Source organism: Pelodiscus sinensis, chromosome 21, assembly GCF_049634645.1.
Source record: "Pelodiscus sinensis isolate JC-2024 chromosome 21, ASM4963464v1, whole genome shotgun sequence".
NCBI classification, from domain to species: Eukaryota; Metazoa; Chordata; order Testudines; family Trionychidae; genus Pelodiscus; species Pelodiscus sinensis.
In genome coordinates this window covers 17,097,881-17,120,882 of record NC_134731.1, presented here as the reverse complement: position 1 = coordinate 17,120,882, position 23,002 = coordinate 17,097,881, and the positions used below count along the sequence as shown (strand labels likewise).

Below are 23,002 nucleotides of genomic sequence, written 5' to 3'. Positions count from 1 at the left end.
ATTCAATATTCAGCTGTTATTTTATAGCCCTGGCCAAGCATGCCATTTTAATGGGTGTGAAAAGAAAATTGCTTCCTACAGAATCAGGTGAACTATAACACTGATTCCTGTATTTTATCTGGGCAGGCTACTGCTATCCTTCACCTCCTGGGAATTGATAAAATGTGCATGTGGATGGCAGTGGATAATGAAGAAATCTCTATGGCTGTTTGCAACCTCCTACAGGCCATTACAGACTCCTTATCAGGGGAAGGAAAGGAGGAGCAACATGGAAAAGAAGATGCTGTGGTGCTGGGTAATTGAATTACATGTAACCACTGAATGTTGGCAGAGATGTGAAAAGACCTAAGGGTCCCATTGCTCTGAACAGTAGAACCTACAAATTTGGCTTCTTGTTGCCTGTGAGTGGATTTGCAAACAGCTGATGTAAAATCATGACAGGTCTGGAGAAAGTTAATAAGGAAAACTTATTTACTTGCTCCCATTAGGGGTCACCAAATGAAATTAATAGGCAGCAGGTTTAAAACAAACAAAAGAAAGTATTTCTTCATGCAACGCACAGTCAACCTGTGGAACTCCTTGCCAGAGGATGTTGTGAAAGCCAGGACTTTAACAGGGTTCAAAAAAGAACTACCTAAATTTATGGAGGTTGGGTCCATCATTGGCTATTAGCTAGGTAGGAAGGGTGTCCCTAGCCTCTGTTTGTTAGAGGCTGGGAATGGGTCACAGGGGTGGGATCACTTCTGTTCATTCCCCCTGGAGAACCTGGTACTGGCCACTGTCAGAAGACAAGATGCACGTTTGGTCTGATCCTGTTGGGCTGTTCTTAAAGTGTCGAGGCTACTTAGTACCCAGCAACAAGCACTGTTAGAAACACCTTTACTTACCAAACCCACAGGTCCCAGAACCATAGCTAGCCTACCCAACCATAATGCTTTTCTGGGCTTATATTGGGGTGGGCAATAACTTGGGGGGCTGCTCCAAGATTTTGGAAAGTGGTCAAGGGACACACTCATCTAGGATACTAATGGAGGAGATGTGGGGTCTGGGATGGAGGTTGGGTGCAGAAGGGAGCTTGGGGTAAGGGACTGGGGTACAGGAGGGAGTGTGGGATCTGGGATGGAGTTTGGGAGAAGTAGGCGATTGTGACCTAGGGCAGGGGACTGGAGTGCAGGGGTTTGGGATGTGACCCAGTGGGGGCAGAGGGTTGTGGCAGAGAAGGACTGGGGTGCCAGAGGCAGGCTGTGGCCAGGAGACTTACAAGCCAGCATGCAAACCTGCCTGCCTGCCTGCCAAGCTAAGGCTTGCATAGCTTAAAACATTTCCCAGCCAACCTGCCTGCTTGCCTAGCCTTGTGCTTCAATGAATAACTGAGCTGAGAAGAGGGGGCGTGATTCTTCTTGGCCGCCTGTTATTTCAACAAGCAGCTCCCTTGGGCTGGTTTCTGGCTGGAAACAGGCCAATGGGATTGTGCTGGGGTCAGGGCGGTTCCTGAAACTCCCCCCTCCCTCCAGTTTTGAAACAGAAATGGAGCCCTGCAGCCACGTTTCTGCTCGGCACGAGGGGCTGTGGGACAAGCAGGGGAGTCTGCCTGGGGCTTCCTGCTGCCTCTGCAGGTCCGACCCGGTGGCTTGGTGGATATTTTGCCTGGCCTCGCTTCTATGAAACAGAGACATTGGCTAGAACACAGCCCCCATGTACATTCTAATAGCCGTTCAAAAGTGGTCTTCGGTAGGGTAATCAGCTTTCAAAGCGCCTCTTCCTCTAACCTTCTGCCACCGCCTTGTCCCTGATGCAGACACCAAGAAGGATTTGAAGATGATCACAGTGCACCTGCTGGACATGCTGGTCAATAAGAAGGTGTCTGGGCAAGGTCGGGACCAGGCTCTCAACCTGCTCAGCAAGAACATACCGAGAAAGGATCTGAAGCTCCACGACAACTCTAGAACCATCTTCGTCATTGACACTGGTGAATGCCCTTTCCCCAGGCCTAAGCTGGAATGGGACATGCATGGCAAAACTCTTCCAGACATCCTCTCGTAGCAACCCTCCTATCTAGAAAAGTAATTGACGTGGTGAGACTTTCCAAAGTCTGGATGGAATTCAAAACAGAAGAGCTTTTGTTTTTAATACTGCGTTTTCGGGGTTGAGCTGGGCTTCATGGAAAGCCTTCAACCCTCACATCTTCTACTGAATGAAGATATTTGCCCAGTATTTGTTGAATTAAGATATTTGTTTAATCCAGAATCTCCTCTAATATTCAAACCCCTATTCCTCATTTCCAGGCCTTCATGCCACTGAAATCAGCAGGTGTTGTGCATCTTTAATTAAAGGACAGATCTAGTTGATGAACAAGTCCTGCAGAAGCGATAATATTAGTACGACTGTACATTTTATGACTGTTCAACAGAATTCTGCAAACTTTGACATGGGAGATCTTACTCTCATCAGTAAATTAATTGCTTACTTGTTTCTCAGAGCGGGTTAGCAAGGTCATATTAAATTAATTTACAGGCCAGATGACACACATATTGCAAGTGGCCTAGTTTGGTGCAGGAGAATGCCCACTGCACCGTATGGGAATGTGGCACAGACCTGTCCTCTCTAAAAGCCCTGTTAATTCTCTGTCCCAGGTCTAAAAAAGATATTGAAAGTTGTAGGCCAGGTTCCCGAGCTGCCAGGCTGCCTGCCCTTAACAGAGAACACCCAAATGATTGCGTCCATTCTCCTGAATAAGCTGTATGACGACCTGCGGTGTGATCCCGAGCGTGACCACTTCCGAGAGATCTGTGAGGAGTACATCAGGTGAGTTAGGGCGCGGATGGGGCACTGTGCGAGGATGGGTGCCCAAAATGCAAAGAAGAGCTCTTAGGAATCTGGGAGTGGGTTAGATGCTGCATAATCCTTTGAGATTCTTACAGCAGAAATTGGGCCAACATAAAATGTGCCCTATGCTGCTCTGTGTAGGCTAGAGCTCTTCAAGGGAGGATGGCAACCAGAAAAGCACAGAATGGTTCAGAAGATTGATACAGGTTGAACCTCTCTAGTTCATCACCATCCGTGGTCAGGCGTGATTTGAGTTAACCAGGTGTCCACTTATTATGGATGTGGCCAAGTTTCCCGCAGTCCCATAGAGTTTGTTTAAAGCCCGCAGTCCTGACTCAGTGTTCTGTGCTGTTTCGCTCTAATATACCCCTAAATGTCTTCTAAGAGTGCAGTAGGCAGTGGCAGTGTTAGCAATGCTGCTAGACAATATCGACCTCCTGTGGGTCAGCAAATTCTCTAGTTTGACACCGGTCAGGTCCCGAGGGTGCCAGATCAGAGAGGTTCAATCTGTAATAGAAATGTTTCTCTTGAAGTTGGCATTAAGAACTAGCCTACAAGCCATGGCGCAGTCATCAGTGACTGGAGAAATAGACCCGCTGCTGGATAAATAGCTAGTGAGGTGATATGTGTCACTAAGGATCACATGGTCAAGGGTACAGCTGGGAATAGAAACCGGGCCTGACTCCTGGTCTCCTGCATTACCCCCAGGGACACAATGTGGGTTTCATTTCTGTTCCAAGCACGTGTCCCCGTTTCACCCAAACTAGACAGCCTGGCCACTGATTCAGTTTGCCAGAGGAAGAAAAGGACCCGTGTAGGGAAAAGGAGTGAGAGGGGGATCCATCCCCATAGTTCCAAGTCGGTGCCTTTTCTCGTGGGCGGGGTGTGGTGGAAAACGCATACTGCTTCTGCCCATGCGGTTCCTACCCTGCGGATGCAGAGCCGGCGGCTGTGAGAAAGTGCTGGGTTAAATTCCAGCTTGGAAAGGGAGCCCTGATGGTGCCTGGCCCTCGAGAGGAGAGACTGGTAACACACCAGAGACTGACAGCAGTCTGCAGTCTCCCTCCCAGGCCTGCCTTGCTGATTTTGGTCTGCTGCCCCCTGCAGGAGCAAGGTGGACCCGCAGGACATGGATAAGACGCTCCATGCCATCCAGACTGTTTCTGGAATCATGCAAGGGCCTTTTGACTTGGGCAACAAGCTGCTGGGCATGAAGGGCATCATGGAGATGATGGTTGCTTTGTGTGGCTCTGAAAGAGAGATCGACCAGCTTGTGGCTGTGGAGGCCCTCATCCACGCCTCCACGAAGCTGAGCCGGGCCACCTTCATCATCACCAATGGAGTGGCACTGCTGAAGGAAGTCTACAAGAAGACCAAGAATGAGAAGATCAAAATTCGTGCTCTAGTGGTGAGTGTTCTGCCCGCTCTGCCCCTTGCCAACACTTTATCACCCTCGACCTCTGCATCCATTCCCGGGGACAGGCACGGTCTAGGTTTGCGATGCTGTCATTTCCTCTGCCACGGCTAGGGTCTCATCAGTAAGAACATCCACTGGCATCCCTCTGAGAAGTCAAGGAGGGCATGGCAGCTTGCAGGTCTTGGCAGAGGACAAACTTTGTAATGCAACAAAACTCCTTGTCTGCCATCTTCAATTCCTCTCCAGTGACTGCTATGTAAAGCTAACCCGTTGGGTCAAGCTTCTTTTAATGCTTCTGCATGGGGACGAACTTCTCAGTCATATAATGGACAGTGAACGGTGGCAGGGCTTCAAAATAAATGGAAAATCTGCTTAAAGCAACACAGAACTTTCTTTGCTAGAATCTGTCTCAGCTTATGTAGATCGACCATTTGTTGCTTTTCTTGTAAATTTGAGGCCATCTTGATGCTGTCCCAGAAAAGGTTCATATTCCTTCATTGAGCTACATTGTGTTCTTTCATTCTCTGATGCAGGGTCTTTGCAAGCTGGGATCAGCGGGAGGAACTGACTATGGCCTGCGACAATTTGCTGAGGGGTCCACGGAAAAGCTGGCAAAGCAGTGTCGAAAGTAAGCAAGGCTGAAACAAGCGTGTTGCTTGTGTTCCACTCCTTGCTTTCCAAAATGCTTTTCCGTTCCATCTCTCCTGAGGAGGGCCTCGCGTACGTGGTGCTTTCACTGTGTTGCTGATAAAATCTAGATGGTGCTTAACTGCTGGAAACATTTAGGAATCCATGCCTAGAATCTTATACCCCCTTTTCTGTTTCCCTGCTGCTCTTTCACCTTTGCTAGCACCAAAATCCGTCCGGTTCCTCACCCCGTAAGAAACCACAGAAGATAATCCGATTGTCTAAAAGGTATAATATATTAAAGGTGTCTCTTATAAAAAGCGTAAGCACACTACCACTCCCGATTCCCTATGGAACATCATCCAAAGGGAACTTTGGCCATTAAGAGCTGTGGTTTTCTGCATCTGTTTCATGGCACATGAGGATGCTGCTAAAAATAAAGCACTATGCCCCAGCATCCCTTTGGGGTGTTGCCTCTTTTACCCCTGTGAATGTGTTCTCATTCAGGTGGCTGTGCAACACCAGCATTGACACCCGCACCAGGAAGTGGGCTGTGGAAGGTCTGGCGTACCTAACCCTGGATGCAGACGTGAAAGATGAGCTTGTGGAAGATAAGCCAGCCCTGCAAGCCATGTTTGAATTAGCGAAGGTACATTCTCCTCTCCCAGGCTCTTGCCAAGCTAAAATAATCCCTTGTCTTCTGACTCCAACCTCGTGAACACTGGATGGTTAATGATCTTGGTGGGCGATCATGAAAGGTGACTGTGAATAGGGGCATAGCTGGGGTGGGGAAAGGGGGCAGTTGCCCCCAGACTAGGGCGAGAGCAGGAGAAAGGCATGGGAGGGTCTGGGGCCGCCCAGCCCTGCTGCAGCCACATCAGACCCTCCCGCACTGTTCTCCCTGCCCCTCCACCCCCTCTCTCACTATGCCCCAACAGGTCATTATGGGGTGCTGATGAGCATTGTTCATGAAATGATGCGATGCCTCTTAATGTCCCACCGAGCCAGCACCAGTCACCCACCAGCTGAACAGAATCTTCCTCTGGAGTATCTCAAGTGTTGTTTACCTCTTGTAGCTTTTCTTATAAGTAACTATACATCAATAACATGGCGCTAGTGATGTACAAAGAGGTCCAGTAACTTCACTATAAAACCTAGAACAGAATTGGAGAGTCCTAGCCCCCATAGTCTTCTCCAGCGGCTATACCACCTTCCCGGTTGGGCTCTCAACTTGGCAATTCATTTTTGTGTTTCCATTTGCTGTGCAGACAAGCGACAAGACTATCCTGTACTCGGTGGCTTCCACACTAGTGAACTGTACCAACAGTTACGATGTCAAAGAGCTGGTCCCGGAGCTTGTGCAGCTGGCGAAGTTTTCCAAACAGCATGTTCCTGAGGAGCACCCCAAGGTAGGTGCGTTACGCCCCAGAGTGCGGTACCCTCTTGCTTTGTCTCCCATGGTAGGGATTCCCAAACCCCATGGACAGTGTCCCTGAGAAGGTCTGTATCTACAGCTACTTCCTGGGAAGGCTTAGCTGTGGTAACATTGCCCATTTACGGCCATTCAGGTCTTTGCATCTTGGGTTGTATGTCCCAACGACTAAAGGAAGATGCTTTTTTTTCATTATGGGGTTGCCTCGAGGCTCCAAACTGAGACTGTAAATTCTTCAGGACAAGAACTGATTTTCTAGCTGTCCAGCACCTAGCACAATGGGGGTCACAATCTATGTAAAACAAAAGGGTGGGGGAAACTGAGGCACAGGGAAGCAATTTGCCTAAGATCTTGTGGCAGGTGGGTGGGTGAGATGGGAGCAGAAACAGGATTTCCTGAGTCCCGGCCCATTGGATTCATGCTGCCTGTCTATCTGATGAGAGGAGTTTACCAGGTATCAAGCCAGAGCATAAATGTCCAGGACAGTAGCTTGCCCCTGCAGAAACGTCCCATGGAGACATTGGTGCAAGCCACTAAAAGCTCCAGTGTGAGCAGTAAGGTACCTCCATGACCTCACATTCCAGAACTCAGCGCCCCGGGCCTGTGCCACACGGATAGACGGTACTGAAGGCCCAAGCTTTCTCCATGGTAACGTGTGCAGAGAAGCCCACGTATGTGACTGTAGTCAGGGGTGGTGGCTGCATGTCGAGATGCTGATGGGACCCTGTTCACTCTTCAATGCCACTTTCCAGGACAAGAAGGACTTTGTTTGGAAGCGAGTGAAACGGCTGCTCAATGCTGGTGTCATTTCTGCTCTGACCTGCATGGTGAAGGCCGATAGCGCCATCTTAACAGACCAGACCAAGGAGCTACTAGCCAGGTATAACCCTGGGGCAGCTGCTTGGGAATTTACTCTAGATGGTCTTGCAGGAGAAAACCTTCACTGTAAACTTCACTACCATGGGGGCTACACTACAGTTTATAGCTCAGTTGAATGCCCCAGTAGGTTAAACTTCCAAGTACCAGGATAAATTGGTTTTGTTTCACACCTATTAACCACTGAACCCCATTAAAGTTCTTAGCACAAGGTGTAATTTACATGATGTCAAAAGAGAAACATATGCTGTGGATTCACACCAACAAGTTCTGCCAATCAAAGCTAAAGGTGACAGCAGAGGAAAATGAGTGTTTACAAAAACCTGAATTTGGTCCAGAAACTAAATGATTAAGGTCAGTTACAATCTATCACTAGGCTGACAAGTTCAATAGAGGTAGCTGCTTTAGTCTGTTTCAGCAAAAACAAGTTGTCCCATGGAGCCTTAAAGACTAACCATTAATCTTTCTCATCAGCTGTTATGAGTGGGCCACGCCCACCCTGATTGAATTGTCCTTGTTAGCACTGGTCCTCTGTATAGTAAAGTAACACACCTATCTTTACATGTATGTATCAATCAAACTGAAGTTTCCACCTAATGCATCTGAAGTGGGTTCTCTCTTGTGCCCAAATGAAATCATTAGGCCACGTCTGCACTTACCGGAGGATCGACTCGCTAAATCACACACTGAGGGCTCCTGTTGACCTCCCACTATGGAGACGGTGCCAAGCTCAGCTTAAGGTATGTCAACTCCAGCTATGTTATTACATAGCTGGAGCTGCGGACCTTAAGCCGACCTTCTGAGTGTAGTGTAGACCTGGCCTTAGACTTCAAGGTGCCACAGGACTCCTCCTTGTTATCACTAGGCTACAGCTTGAATTTCTAATCTTACAAAAAATGGTACAAATCTAATGGGATAATGGAGGAATTGGAGATGAGGAACAAAGCAGCTGCCATTCTCTAATGTATTACGTTATTGCATTGTATTAAAACTTCAGCCTCACTGGTGCAGATACACCCGTAAGGGCTGGACCTACAGGTGCGGGAAGTGCTGCTGCACTTTCTGGCAGGAAGTGGTTTCCATATTATGCAGAGTTTACAATTTGGCTCACTGGCCCTCAGGGTCCCCTTTGTGCACACTGTTCCAGCTTCCTTGAAAACACCTGCTGAATTTACTTTTTCACTGAGCGTTAACCCCTCACCTCATAACCGACAGATCAAGTGGGACATACTCTCTTTGCAGACCTTTTTTTTCCTCACCACTGCTGGGTTTTTTCAGGGTCTTCCTGGCCTTGTGTGAGGATCCCAAGGACCGTGGTACCATCGTCGCGCAAGGTGGTGGCAAGGTAACCGACTCTTCTCAGGCCTTTAGAATATTCTGGAACTGATGTGCATAGTCCGGAATGTTCAACCGTTCTGAGCCAACTCTCGCTGCATGTGTGAGAAACTCTCATCATTTTAACACTTGCTATGGAGGGGCCTAAACCAATGATACACATTTTAATGATTTAAAATCTTAAACCCCTAAAAAAGGGGGTGGTGGTGAATGTTCTGGATATGGTTTTTAACTTGAGCATGGAGAAAAACAAAATTCCTCTTGGAGTGCTTGCCCATGGCTGTTCCCCTGTAGGGCTACGTCTACACTGGCCCCTCTTCCGTAAGGGGCATGTAAATTTCAGCAGTCGTCGTAGGGAAATCCGCGGGGGATTTAAATATCCCCCGCGGCATTTAAATAAACATGGCCGCCGCTTTTTTCCGGCTTTTAAAAAAGCCGGAAAAGAGCGTCTAGACTGGCCCCGATCCTCCGGAAAAAGCGCCCTTTTCCGGAGGGTCTTATTCTTACTTCAAAGTAAGAATAAGACCCTCCGGAAAAGGGCGCTTTTTCCGGAGGATCGGGGCCAGTCTAGACGCTCTTTTCCGGCTTTTTTAAAAGCCGGAAAAAAGCGGCGGCCATGTTTATTTAAATGCCGCGGGGGATATTTAAATCCCCCGCGGATTTCCCTACGACGACTGCTGAAATTTACATGCCCCTTACGGAAGAGGGGCCAGTGTAGACGTAGCCTAGGTGTTTGTGCTCTCCAGGGGTTCTCCTCTCAGTTCCTCCTGTGCACCCCCATTTCCCACAGACAAATCAGAATCACAGCTGCCTCCTCCATCCCAGTCCTGGAGGAAGTCTCTTTGGCAGAGGAATCCTGCTCGAGAGAACGTCAGTGCATGCTGCTGAATGGTAGGAAGTATTTTAGCTGGCTGAATGGAAGAGATTTTCCATCCAGTTCAGACTAAGAGATTCCTCTTCTCTTTCTTCTATTCAGCACATGCCGGATACCCACACATGAGGCTGCAAACGACTTCAGAAGAGTTGAGTCCCATCTCTGGTTCAGTGGTGGCATGCAAGGGACATGGCAGAAGGGTCTGTCTTGTAGGGGTCCACTTCAAAATACAACTTTCCTTGACCTTCACGAGTTGTCAGTTTGCTCTGTCAGAATACGCCTCAGGTCTATAGCAGCATTGTGCCCACCTGTGGAGAGCTGCTCTTATGGCCATTGGGATGGAATGGAGAGATTTGATTTTTAAAGGGATTGGACAGAACCTCAGTCTCATCTTACAAAGCTGATGAGTCTCTGCTTTGCACCTCTAGTGACTGCTCTGTTGCACCTTTCAATGAAGGTGGCATTTTTGGTAGCCATTACATCAGCCAGGAGAGTGGCAGAGGTGAGGGCTTTAGTAGCTGATCCTCTGTACGTGGATTTCTACGCAGACTAAGTCTGCCTTTGTCCTCACCCATGTTTTCTTACTAAGGTGGTCTCCACTTCCCATATGAACCCAGCAAATTTCTTACAGCCCTTCTTCCCAGAGCCTTGTTCCTATAAAGGGAAGGAGAGACAGGAGGCTCTGGGCGTTAGAGCATTTAATCTGGAACAGACTAAACCTACCTGGTCTTCCTTTAAACTGTTCATTGCGTGTGAGGACAGAAGAAAGGCCAGTCCTGTTTCCACACAGAGGATTTCTTCATGGATACACAGCTGTATTCAACCAACTGGCTAACATGAAGCCACCAAGTAGTGTTGAGTCATTCAAGCAGGTCCCAAGCGACTGCCTCAGATGTTGTGGCTAGCATGTCCACATAGAATGTTTGCACAGTGGTGGCTGAGCATCGTGTTACCTGTTAGCATAGTGAGAGGCAATCTCTCAACCAGGGCTACTTAACACGTGGCCCGCAGCCCATTTGTTTGTGGTCTGCTGTGAGGCTTGGGTTTACACGGGCTCAATAGGCAGCCCATGTGCGGGAGCCAAACCAAAAAAGTCGTCAATAGAACGGTCTTCAGTTGAGATGCGTTTTAGTAGTTAAATCCCTGGACTGGCATTGCTCATTCAAAGTGCTGTCATGGGGTGGAAATCCGGTAAATGTTGCATTTTATTAATATCAGCAGAACTGACTGAAATAGGGCCTGTGTGTGGTGTAGTCTTGCCTTGATCTTTGTATTCATGTCCCTCAGTGTGAGAGAAGCTATTTGCATATATTTGCATGTAAATGCAACCACACTTAAGTTGTGGCCCTCGGCATGTGCTGAGAGTATCACTGTGGCCCCCCAGGCTTCCAAAGTTGAGTAGCCCTGATCTAGACTCTAGGGATATAAAAAAAGGTTAATAATTAGTAACCATATAATCAATTAAAATTCCATCATTTACATGGTTAAATGGTTCCAGTGGTGCCGCTCTCGTGGGCTGCCATTCCCATGGACTCCCGGTGGCACCAGCCCCCTTAGCAATTGTTCTGATGCTTGTTAAACTCCTACATCCCTACTAGGGGTGATGCTTAATTTGACTGAGTGGTCATCCAGTCCCTGTTCAAACAGACTCCAAATTCACCTCCTGCTTGTGAGTCATCTACACTGACATGGACCTCTGCAGTCACTCAAAAAACCCTTTCTGTAATGACCTTCATATCTGCTTCGTGCCCCCACCATCCTTGCCTTCTGAGCCTTTCTGCTGGGGAGGTACTAAGGGGGGTTCCAGGGAGCTCGGTCTTTTGCCTGAGTGTGAGGCAGCAGGGGGCATTTGGGCAACTGTGATGGATACCCCTGGAGTGCAGTGGAATGGCCATGCCATGTGCCCCACATCTTAAAGTTCTGGAAAGATAAGTACAGGTTGTACCTCCCTTAACCAGGACTCTCTGGTCTGGCAACATCTGTGGTCTGGCAGGATCACAGATGTTCCTGGACCCCAGAATCCAGGTATAGGGAGGTCTGGCCATGGAGGGGAGAGGGGCAGGGACTCACCCGGGAGCTCCGTGGGGGAGGGAAAGGACCTGCAGTGGGGATATCTGGCCCCAGTAAGTGGGCAGTAGCAGAGGGCCGGCAGCAGCTGCACTATGAGTCTATGAGTCTATGAGCTCCAACCCTGGTGGCAGACAGGAAGCTCCAGCCCTGGCAACAGCAGGAGCTGGAGAGCTCTGGCCCAGGGAGCAGCAACAGGGCAGGTAGAAGGAGGTTGGGTTGGAGGGCAGCAGTTTAGCATGAGCCGGGAGGGGAGGGGCCTTCCCTGGTCCAGCTAATCCCCTTGTCCAGGACCAGTCAGGCCCCAAAAACGCTGGACCAGAGAGGTCCATCCTGTAGCAATTTTTACCAGACCAGCCTTTCTCCAAAGGAAAGCCACTTTCCCCAGTATTTTAAATATATGCATAGAAACCTCCCCAGAAAACTAGAAGTGATCCAGGATTCACATATTTGCCCAAGAGCCAAGCGTCTCTTTTAGCGCGCTGCTAGCAAGTTTACCGAATGAGACACGGCTTTTGTTTCCTTGCATCCTCTTGAGAGGTTTTCTAACATGACGGTTGAGCATATTTGCTGATGCTGTGCTATAAACTCCAGGAGATAGTGCCTCTACCAGGCCTTTCAGTAACCGTTTCCGCTGGTATCCACCGGCTCCTGCATCATCCAGAAATCCTGTTCTACCATGCAAGAGAAGTTGTCTCCCCAAGGCTATGTCTAGACTGCAGGCTTCTTTCGAAAGAGGCTCTTTCGAAAGCATCTTTCGAAAGAGCCTCTTTCGAAAGATCGCGTCTAGACTGCAGGCGGATCTTTTGAAAGAGCAATCCGCTTTTTCGAAAGAGAGCACCCAGCGAGTCTGGATGCTCTCTTTCGAGGAAGCCCTATTTACATTGAAGAACGCCTTCTTTTGAAAGAGGAACTTTCGAAAGAAGGCGTTCTTCCTTGTGAAACGAGGTTTACCGCCATCGAAAGAAAAGCCGCGTTCTTTCGAAATAATTTCGAAAGAACGCGGCTTGAGTCTGGACGCAGGGGAAGTTTTTTCGGGAAAAGGCTACTTTTCCCGAAAAAACCCCTGAGTCTGGACACAGCCCAAGTGGCCATGCAACACTGAAGCAATAAGACTCCACTACTCTGAAGTCATCTACGGGCTGATGTATGGGTATTTGACTCCACAGAAACATGAGATCCAACGTGCTCTGCAAGTTAGTTTAGTGGACAAATAAATTTGAACAAAACTTAACTCTTCCAGAGTCTCTTCTGTAATAAACTAGAGTAAAATAGTGACAGTACAGTAAATCTTTCCGTAAGTCTGAATTCCTTGCTATGTGTCATAGGCCCTGATACCTCTGGCTCTGGACGGTACAGAAGTCGGCAAGGTAAAGGCTTCTCATGCCTTAGCCAAAATTGCAGCCATCTCCAATCCAGACATAGCATTCCCAGGCGAGAGGGTAAGTAAATGCAGTTGTTTTCTTGTTGTATTTTTGTGATAAGCCGATGGGGATCCAGACACCAAAGAGTGATCATCCGATATCCCCTCCTCATAGGTGTATGAGGTGGTGCGGCCGCTGGTCAGCTTGTTGAATACAGAGAGAGATGGGCTACAGAACTATGAGGCCCTATTAGGCCTCACTAACTTGTCAGGAAGAAGTGATAAGCTCAGGTAAGTTCCAGTGGATTTTGTTACCTTTCCCCGTACAGCCCCCACCCTAGATTGCAGAACGTTTTGGAAAAGTCAGGATAAAACAGGCTCTCCTGCCAGGCTGGGTCAGCATAGCTCAGTAAGTACCCCCACCCCAGTGACATGGGGGGGGTCTGTGGTAGAAGTGTGTGAAGATTTTTTTTTCTCCATTAAAATGTGTAACCTTCATTGAAAAAAGATTTTAAAGGAATATAGAGTTTTTGTTGAAAAGCTAAACATTTATTTTTCTATAAATCAAAATCTGAAAATTAATTGTTCACAAAAATTAGTCCAAGCCACTTTTCATGTTGGGTGAATTTTTTTCACCCAGCTGTGGTCAGTTCCATCCCAGGAGCAGGATATGTACAGGCAGTCCCCGAGTTACGCAGATCCGACTTATGTTGGATCCGCAGTTGCGAACGGGGCTTTTCTCACCCCGGAGGACTGGAGCGGCAGGACGCCCAGATGCGCTGCAGTCCCGCCGCCCCCATCCTCTGGGGCAAGAAAAGCTGCTCCACGTCTCCCTGGTCTGCTGGGGGGGAAGCCCCCCCCAGCAGACCAGGGAGACGCGGAGCAAAGCCTTGGAGCACGCCCGCAGCAGGACAGCCCGGGCGCGCCTGGGCTGTCCCGCTGCGGGCGTGCTCCAAGGCTTTGCTCCCCATCTCCCTGGTCAGCAGACCAGGGAGACGGAGCAAAGCCATGGAGGACGGGGGCATCCCGCCACCCGCGTCTCCCTGGTCTGTTGGGGGGGGTGCAGCTAGTGCTCCCCCTCCCCCCAAGCAGACCAGGCTTTTCTTGCCTACGCCTGGGTTAGAGCAGCTGGGGCGCTGCCGGGTTGGTCCCGTAGCGCCGCTCCTCGGCGCTACTGTACCAACCCAGCAGCACCCTAGCTGCTCTGCCCCAGGCGTCCCCAAGTCAGCCGCTGCTGAAACTGACCAGGGGCTGACTACAGGAAGCCCGAGGCAGAGTTGCTCTGCCCCGGGCTTCCTGGAATCAGCCGCTGATCAGTTTCAGCAGCTGCTGACTTGGGGATGCCTGGGTTTCTTATGTTGAATCCGTATGTAAGTCAGAACTGGTGTCCAGATTCAGCCGCTGTTGAAACTGATCAGTTTCAGCAGCGGCTGACGCCAGTTCCGACTTACATACAGATTCAATTTAAGAACAAACCTACAGTCCCTATCTTGTACGTAACCCGGGGACTGCCTGTACTGTGGAACGAGGCAACCATTAAGTATTGACATGAGATCGGTAGAAAGGAATTCTGTGTAATCTCACTCTAATTTCCTGGGCATATTGTGTCAATATACCACCTGGGTTATCCTGCACTTCAAGTATTCCTTCCCAAAGTTTAATAATCCCATAATCTATCCAATCTCCAGGGAATGTTTTTAAACAGATGCAGATGGTTTCAGCTCTTGGTCACCAATGGCCAAAATTTCTGACTAAGGTCACATCTCTACTAGCAGTGCTGGAGACTGATCTTCTGGCATTCGATTTAGCAGGTCTAGTAAAGACGCGCTAAATCAAATGCTGAGAGCACCCCTGGTTGGCATTTACTCCCGTCAGCCTCCCACTGTGTAGATGGCACTAAGCTTGGTTTAAGATATGTTGACTCCAGCTACATCATTTATGTTGCTGGAGTTGCATACCTTAAGCCAACCTTCCAGGTCTAGTATAGACCTGGCCTCATTTGCCTACATTAAAATAATCAGTGGTCTGTTGTATTAACTTAGGTGGATTACATGGGCCTAAAGAGTCAAAGATGTTAACGTGATCCTGTCACTGTCCAACGTTTAGCAAGACCTCTGCCTTGTTAAATGAGACCTTACTGCTATAACAAACACATTGTTAAACACTCCTTTTACCTATTAAAGGAAAGAAGGGAAAACTGTTAATGGGAAGCATTAACTAAGAGATTCATTTAAACACCATCCTTGGTTCCCTTGCCCTTTCACTGAAGAGATTCTTTAGGGAGAGGAAAAATGTGCTTGACCGTCTCTAAGACATTTGCAGCATTGTGACCGTGCTGGTCCCCGTAAATTGGTAAGAGAAGGCAGATGAGCTAAGTTAGTTCTTGCCTCCCCTCCCTTGTGTGTCTAGTCTCTGGGATGGTGTAAATTGTTCTGCAGGGGAAACAGAAGGGACTGGAAATGTTGGTTCAGTTGGTCTGGCTCTGCTGTCTGTAAGACACAGCAGGACACACACCCCAAAGGGAAGAGGAGAGAGAACACAGCTAGAAAATTCTGTCCTGGTGTTGACTCACTCACAGCCTTGCAGCTGGAGAGAAACTGGTCTGCTCAGCAGCTCCACGGCTTGGCAGGCCTGCACCAGCAGTGGGGTGTTTAAGGCGTTGCTATTAGCTGCCTCTTTCTGGCCATGGGCCAGCCAAGCCAGACTCCGATCAAGCAGAAGGCAAAAGGAGAGGGGTGGGAAGAGAGGAAATTAGATGGGGAAGACAACAAACATTTGGGGGGGGGGGGGACTGTGTCACATCCTGGCTGGTGGTTGGGATTCAGCCGGGGCCTGAGGAGCTGGAGTTATCTGGCTCCCCGTCTCTGGCTGGGGCATCTTTCAGGATCAGGGTGAAGAAGACTGGGGATCCCCAGAGATGGTGGGGTTGGCCGCCATGACGGTGGTGCTTGGCCCTTCCCCTCAGCCAGCCAGAGTTGCCGTAGCTCCATCCACCCCGACTCATTTCCCCCAAAAAGTCCCTTTCTCTTTAAGAATCCCAAAAGTGAGTGGTGGGTAGAAAACCCTTCCCCTGCTTGCATTGTTCCCCAGAGCTGTTGAATAAACACTCGTAACCCCATCTTCTTTATTACCCTAGAAGAATAGGTCATCTGAGAAATCTTTCTGCAGGGCTGCTAGTGGAATGACCTGGAAATGATTCCTGTTGTAAGAAGGGAAGGCTCTGTAGGGATGACTCCTCAAATTAGCAGATGAGAAAATGCTGCATGGCTTAGTTGGAAGTGCTTGTTTTTCAAGGCTTTCCCTGCCTCGTCCACCTGCTGGCTGACCCTGTCTGGCAAGCACAGCCCTGTGATTGCATCTTTGTGCTCCCCTCAATCCAGGCTGAAGATAATCAAAGAGAAAGCCCTGCCTGACATCGAGAACTACATGTTTGAGAACCACGACCAGCTCCGCCAGGCAGCCACAGAGTGCATGTGCAACATGGTTGTCAACAAAGAGGTAACACGTGTGTCTCCGGCTGTTAGCTTGGACGTATTGCCTTTTGAATGGCGTTGAGACACTGTAATGGGAACTGCTGGCCTCCTGGCGTAAGAACAAGGGCATTGAGAGAAACTGACAGGTGTCAAATTCAAATCTGAAACTTTTTGGCTCAGCGTGCAATTAGGCTGTGGAACCCATTGCCACAGAATGGGGAGGCCAGGAACCTGCAAAGATTCAAAGAGGGGCTGGACCATTGGATGGGTCACAAGACTTATCTTAGAGCTGTAATAGCTAGAGCAAAACTGTTCTGCAAAGGACATAAGCCATCCTGCGTCAGGGCTTAAACCAACTTCTATTAAGGGTTACCGTTAGACTGACACCTTCTGGGGAAAAGGTTAAGATCATAAGAGCGGCCAGACGGGGTCAGACCGAAGGCCCCTCTAGCTCAGTGTCCTGTCTGCCCACAGTGGCCAATGCCAGGTGCCCCAGAGGGTGTGAACAGAACAGGGAATCAAGCAGAGGCGTAGCAAAGGGGAAGCGGGGGGGGCAGTTGGCCTCAAGCGCCATGCTAGGGGGGCACTGGGCTGGGGTGGGACCGGCGCGCGCTCCGTGCAGGCCCACCTGATGCTTACAGCAGAGTTAGCTGGGAGCTGGCCTACGTGCTGCCGCCCTGAACACCCTGTGAGCAGAGGCAGCCGGCTGGGCGGCAGGAGCGGCCCCTTTAAAAGTAAGATTAACTTACTCGTCTGGTTCCTCCAGTGCCTGGCTCTGCCGGAGGGGAATTTAGTTGGAGGGGGAGGGGTTGCTGGGGTGCCTGGGTCTGGGGGAGGGGGATTTGGTTGGGGGACACTTGGGGTGCCTGGGTCTGGGGGAGGGGGATTTGGTTGGGGGGCACTGGGGGTGCCTGGCTCTGAGGGAGGGGGATTTGGTTGGGGGGCACTGGGGGTGCCTGGCACTGAGAGAGGGGGATTTGGTTGGGGGGCACTGGGGGTGCCTGGCTCTGCGGGAGGGGGATTTAGTTGGGGGGCACTGGGGGTGCCTGGCACTGAGGGAGGGGGATTTAGTTGGGGGGCACTGGGGGTGCCTGGCACTGAGAGAGGGGGATTTGGTTGGGGGGCACTGGGGGTGCCTGGCTCTGAGGGAGGGGGATTTAGTTGGGGGGCACTGGGGGTGCCTGGCACTGAGGGAGGGGGATTTGGTTGGGAGGCGCTGGGGGTGCCTGGCACTGAGGGAGGGGGATTTGGTTGGGGGGCACTGGGGGTGGCTGGCTCTGAGGGAGGGGGATTTGGTTGGGGGGCACTGGGGGTGCCTGGCACTGAGAGAGGGGGATTTGGTTGGGGGGCACTGGGGGTGCCTGGCTCTGAGGGAGGGGGATTTAGTTGGGGGGCACTGGGGGTGCCTGGCACTGAGGGAGGGGGATTTAGTTGGGGGGCACTGGGGGTGCCTGGCACTGAGGGAGGGGGATTTGGTTGGGAGGCGCTGGGGGTGCCTGGCTCTGAGGGAGGGGGATTTGGTTGGGAGGCGCTGGGGGTGCCTGGCACTGAGGGAGGGGGATTTGGTTGGGAGGCGCTGGGGGTGCCTGGCTCTGAGGGAGGGGGATTTGGTTGGGAGGCGCTGGGGGTCCCTGGCTCTGAGGGAGGGGGATTTGGCTGGGAGACACTGGGGGTGCCTGGCTCTAAGGGAGGGGGATTTGGTTGGGACGGGCACTGGGGGTGCCTAGCTCTGGGGGAGGGATGAGTGCATTGAGATGGGGGCACTGAGGCTGTGTCTACATTGGCAAGATTTTGCGCAAAAGTGCCCGCTTTAGAACAAAATCTTGCCGCCTGTCTACACTGGCCGCGAGTATTTGCTCAAGAACACTGACGTTGTAATGTACAAAATCAGGGCTTCTTGTACAAATATTCTGATGCTCCCACTCAGGGATAAGCCCTCTTGCACAAGTATTCTTGCGCAAGAGGCCAGTGTAGACAGCAACATTACTTTCTTGTGCAAGAAAGCCCAATGGCTACAATGGCCATCGGAGCTTTCTTGCGCAGGACTGTGTCTACACTGGCATGTATGCTTTTGCGCAAAAGCAAATCTTTTGCGCAAAGGCACATGCCAGTGTAGACGCTCTCTTGTGCAAATACTTTTAACGGAAAAACTCTTCTATTAAAAGTATTTGCACAAAATCATACCAGTGTAGACGCAGCCTGAAGGTGCCTGGCTCTGGTGAAGGGTGGTTGTGTTGTCCTGAGTACTGCACAGGATCTTTTCAGGGGGAAAAGGCAAAATGCCACATTTATTAGTAATAAACACATATAGTCGTCAATACTTATATGCATGTGATACAGTGCTCACGAGCGCGTGCGCGCACACACACACACACACACACACACCTTGTTATTACCAATAGTTGCTCCCCCCCAACTGCATTGGCCAGGTGAGTTAGGTGCGGGAGAGGTGGAGCCAGATGGATGTTCCCATGTTGACAAGAGGCAAGCCAAGGGTCTCTCTGCAAGATGCCTTAGATTTATAGTAGTGATAGAAATGCAGCGGTGTTAGTCTGGTGTAGCTGAAACAAAAAACATGACTGTGTAGCACTTTAAAGACTAACAAGATGGTTTATTAGGTGATGAGCTTTCGTGGGCCAGACCCACTTCCTCAGATCAAATAGTGGAAGAAAATAGTCACAACCATATATACCAAAGGGATACAATCAAAAAAATGAACGCATGTGAAAAGGACAAATCAAATTTCAGAACAGAAGGGGGATGAGCGGGGGAGGTAAATGTCTCTGAGCAATGATATTAGAGGTGATAATTGGGGAGGCTATCTTTGTAATGGGTGAGATAATTAATGTCTTTGTTTAGACCGAGATGTAAAGTGTCGAATTTAAGCATGAATGACAGTTCAGAGGATTCTCTTTCAAGTAAAGTCTTAAAAGGTCTTTGAAGCAGGATGCAGGTAATTAAGTCATTGAGACAATGTCCTTTCTGGTTGGGCATGCAGGAATTTTGGTAAAAATATATCAGATGTGTGCACACAGTGCCTGCTCTACCTCAGCTGGTGCTGGATAATCAGAGCCTCAATTCTAAAGGCATTGGCACTACTGAGGTGATAGATCCTCCCGTGTTTTGTTGCGGATTTTCCAAAGAAAATGCTGGTGTTTTCTTTAGGTCACCCACCACATCTCCCAGTCATAGCAGAGACTTGGGATTAACGTGGCTTTCTCAACTAAAAGTCTTAGACATGTTCGGATGTTATGATTGTGAACACCTGGAGAGGCAGTCTGCTCAAGGCAAAGTTGGCCTTGAATCTTGACATCTAAAGCTTCATTTGAATGACTTGTGTGAAATTTGGAAGAGCAGCTCGGAGAGACCTCTCTCAGAGTACGTCTACACTGCAGCGTTAATTTGAGTTAACTTAATTTGAAGTAGTTAATTCGAATTAAGCTAATTTGAAAAAACGCATCTACACAAAAACCTATTTCGAAATAGTGTTTTGCTATTTCGAAATAGCACATCCACACTGAGTGGACCCTGAACCAAAGTTAAGCCTGGCTGGAACCAGTGCCGGCAGGGCATCAGGTTAGGACTTAGTGTGTGGGGCTGCTGCCTGAGGCTAACTGAGCTCCGTGCTTAAAGGGACCCTACCCCCACCTCAGACAGACAGTTCTCAGGGTTCCCCGCTTGCTTGTCTACCTTGATGAGGGTCAGCAAAGCAGTCCTGTCTTGGAGTGCCCTGAGTGCCCTCACTCGGGACACCACAGCACTCGGCCACATGGAGCCAGAGCTGCCCCTGGGCAGGCCGGTGTGTCTTGTGGGGTTGGTGCCATCAGCCCCGCGGCACTTGCCGTAGGCTGCCATCCGGGAAGTCCATCGAGGGGCTGTCAGGATCTAGGAGTCCCTGCGGGAGAGTGTCCACCCTGAGGAGCCCTCAGAGCCATCCAGTCATCCCCACTGGGGGCTCGTACCCCATTCCTCCCTCACGTCCTTCCACTTACACCTCCCTTCCTGATGTTAAACAAAAGACACCTATGTTCAAAAATAGAAACTGGGTTTATTGAACAAAACTGGGGCAGGGGATGAACCTCTGGGGAGACTAGGAAAAGGAGGTGGGAGACGGAAAGAGAAAGGGTGGGAGAGGAGAGGGGGAAACCTGGGAGGAGGGAGCTGGAAGGGGGAAGCAAGGGGAAGAAGAGGGAGGGGAAGCTCAGGGCCCAGGGTTGGGGGTCTCACCGGACCAACTTGATTTTCATGCAAACCTGCTCCTGGGTTCGCATGTGGCCTTTGGTGGTCAGGCTGGCAGCTATCCTGCCATAGATGGCTGCATTCCTCCGTCTAGTGCAGAGATCATGGACGTTGGGGGTATCCCCCCCCAAAACCTGAATAAGGTCCATGATCTCCACCCTGGACCAGGAAGGCGCCCGCCTTCTCCAGCCCGTCAGGCTCCTGGGAGCTGGCAGACTGCTCCTGGGGAGCAGTGGAGGGCTGGCTGCCAGTGGTTTGCTGGCTCATGTTTTGGGGCCACTGGGTCAGGGCTCTGGACTGGCAGGCTTGGAGCTGGCACAGGCACTTTAATGGCTCCGGGGCTGGGGGAGAGGAGAGTAAGTTTTCCTGGTTGTGCCCAGAGTGGCCACCAGGGCTCCCTGGGAAGGGCTGGAGGCCCCCTATTTCCAATTAAGTGTCTACACAGCACTTAATTCGAAATAGCTATTTCAAATTTGGTGTTACTCCTCGTAGAATGAGGTTTACCAAATTCGAATTAAGTGCTCCACTGTTTCGAATTAATTTTGAAATAGTGGTTTGCATGTATAGATGCTATTAAAGTTAATTCAAAATAACGGTTGTTATTTCAAATTAACTTTGCAGAGTAGACATACCCTCATTTACTTCAGGCTGCCATAAGATTCTATCTTTAACGAAAAGTCCTCGTGCTTACAGTATATCCTCCACTTTAGGCTACTTATTACCTTCAAGAAAGTGAGGGTGATTCACTTGTTGTGTGTTAATTTTATTTCAAAGTTTTTCTGAGTGTTATTAGGACAGGTAAGTTAATCTCTTACATTCCTAACTCTCATGTAATGTATCGCTGTGCAATAGTTTGAAAAACAGTTAGGTTAACTAGGTAAATGAGGACGCATTACAGATTGCTTACAATAAATTTGATATGCTCAAAATCTTTTTTACTTTTTTTCATTAAAGCAATGAATTACTTATTTGCTATAGCAGTGGTTTTAAATGTTTGAATGAAATAAAATGATGAAATTCATATTTAGGTTATATAACATTTATTTATCTTGTGTTTTATAAAACTTAGGCTATGTCTACACTACAGCACTAATTTGAACTAACTTAATTCGAATTAGTTAATTCGAACTAAGCTAATTCGAACTAGTGCATCTAGACCTAAAAACTAATTCGAATTAGCATTTTGCTATTTCGAAATAGCACGTCCACATTGAGTGGACCCTGAACTGAAGTTAAGTCTGGCCGGAACCAGTGCCGGCAGGGCATCAGGTTAGGACTTAGTGTGTGGGGCTGCTGCCTGAGGCTAACTGAGCTCCGTGCTTAAAGGGACCCTACCCCCACCTCAGACAGACAGTTCTCAGGGGTTCCCCACTTGTTTGTCTAATTCAATGAGGCTTGGAGTGCCCTGGCTTGGAGGGCCCTGAATGCCCACACTCGGCACATCACAGCACTCGGCCATCAGCCTGGCTGCACTTGCCGCAGGCTGCCATCTGGGGGGGGGGGGGGGGGGTCAATCGGGGAGCTGCAGGAGAGCTTCCACCCCGAGGAGCCCGCAGAGCCACTCCAGTCCTCCCCATCGGGGGCTTGTACCCCATTCCTCCCTCACCACCTTCCACTTATCCCTCCCTAGCCCCCATTCCTGATGTACAAAATAAAGGACACGTGTGTTCAAAAATAGAAACTCTCTTTATTGAACAAAACTCAGGGAGACTGGGAAAAGGAGGTGGGAGAGGGGAAGAGAGAGGGTGGGAGAGGGGAGGGCAACTAAAATGATCAGGGGTTTGGAACAGGTCCCATATGAAGAGAGGCTAAAGAGACTGGGACTTTTCAGCTTAGAAAAGAGGAGACTGAGGGGGGATATGATAGAGGTCTATAAAAGCATGAGTGGTGTGGAGAGGGTGCATACAGAAAAGTTTTTCGTTAGTTCCCATGATCGAAGAACTAGAGGACACCAAATGAAATGAATGGGTAGCAGGCTTCAAACTAATAACAGAAAGTTCTTCTTCACAAAGCAAATAGTCAATCTGTGGAACTCCTTGCTGCAGGAGGCTGTGAAGGCTAGAACTAGAACAGAGTTTAAAGAGAAGTTAGATAAATTCACGGAGGTTGGGTCCAGGGAGTGCTATTAGCCAGGGGGTAGGAGTGGTGTCCCTGGCCTCTGTTTGTGGAAGGCTGGAGATGGATGGCACGGGACAAATGACTTGGTCATTGTCTTCAGTCCACCCCCTCCGGGGTAGCTGGTGTTGGCCGCTGTCAGCAGACAGGCTACTGGGCTAGATGGACCTTTGGTCTGACTCAGTACGGCCGTTCTAAGCTCAGGGCTCAGAGTCAGGGGTCTCACTGGACCACCTTGATTTTCATGCAAACCTGCTCTTGGGTGGCCAGGCTGGCAGCTCTCCTGCCTAGACGGCCACTTTCCTGTGCCTAGTGCGGAGGTCATGGATGAGGTCCACAATGTCCGCACTAGTCTAGG

General features: G+C 49.6%; 1 protein-coding gene across 2 annotated transcripts in view; it reads left to right on the top strand.

Moving 5' to 3' along the window:
• UNC45B (unc-45 myosin chaperone B) overlaps positions 1-23,002 on the top strand; it is a 42,818-nt gene that overhangs the window by 15,827 nt on the left and 3,989 nt on the right. For both annotated transcript variants that reach the window (XM_006119613.4, XM_006119612.4), the window contains exons 7-18: positions 127-295; positions 1,799-1,969; positions 2,634-2,805; positions 3,934-4,234; positions 4,777-4,871; positions 5,378-5,519; positions 6,139-6,279; positions 7,055-7,182; positions 8,457-8,523; positions 12,783-12,896; positions 12,993-13,108; positions 16,198-16,315. In XM_006119613.4, the coding sequence (XP_006119675.2) occupies positions 127-295; positions 1,799-1,969; positions 2,634-2,805; positions 3,934-4,234; positions 4,777-4,871; positions 5,378-5,519; positions 6,139-6,279; positions 7,055-7,182; positions 8,457-8,523; positions 12,783-12,896; positions 12,993-13,108; positions 16,198-16,315 (1,734 nt within the window). The remainder of the gene's footprint in view (positions 1-126; positions 296-1,798; positions 1,970-2,633; positions 2,806-3,933; positions 4,235-4,776; positions 4,872-5,377; positions 5,520-6,138; positions 6,280-7,054; positions 7,183-8,456; positions 8,524-12,782; positions 12,897-12,992; positions 13,109-16,197; positions 16,316-23,002) is intronic.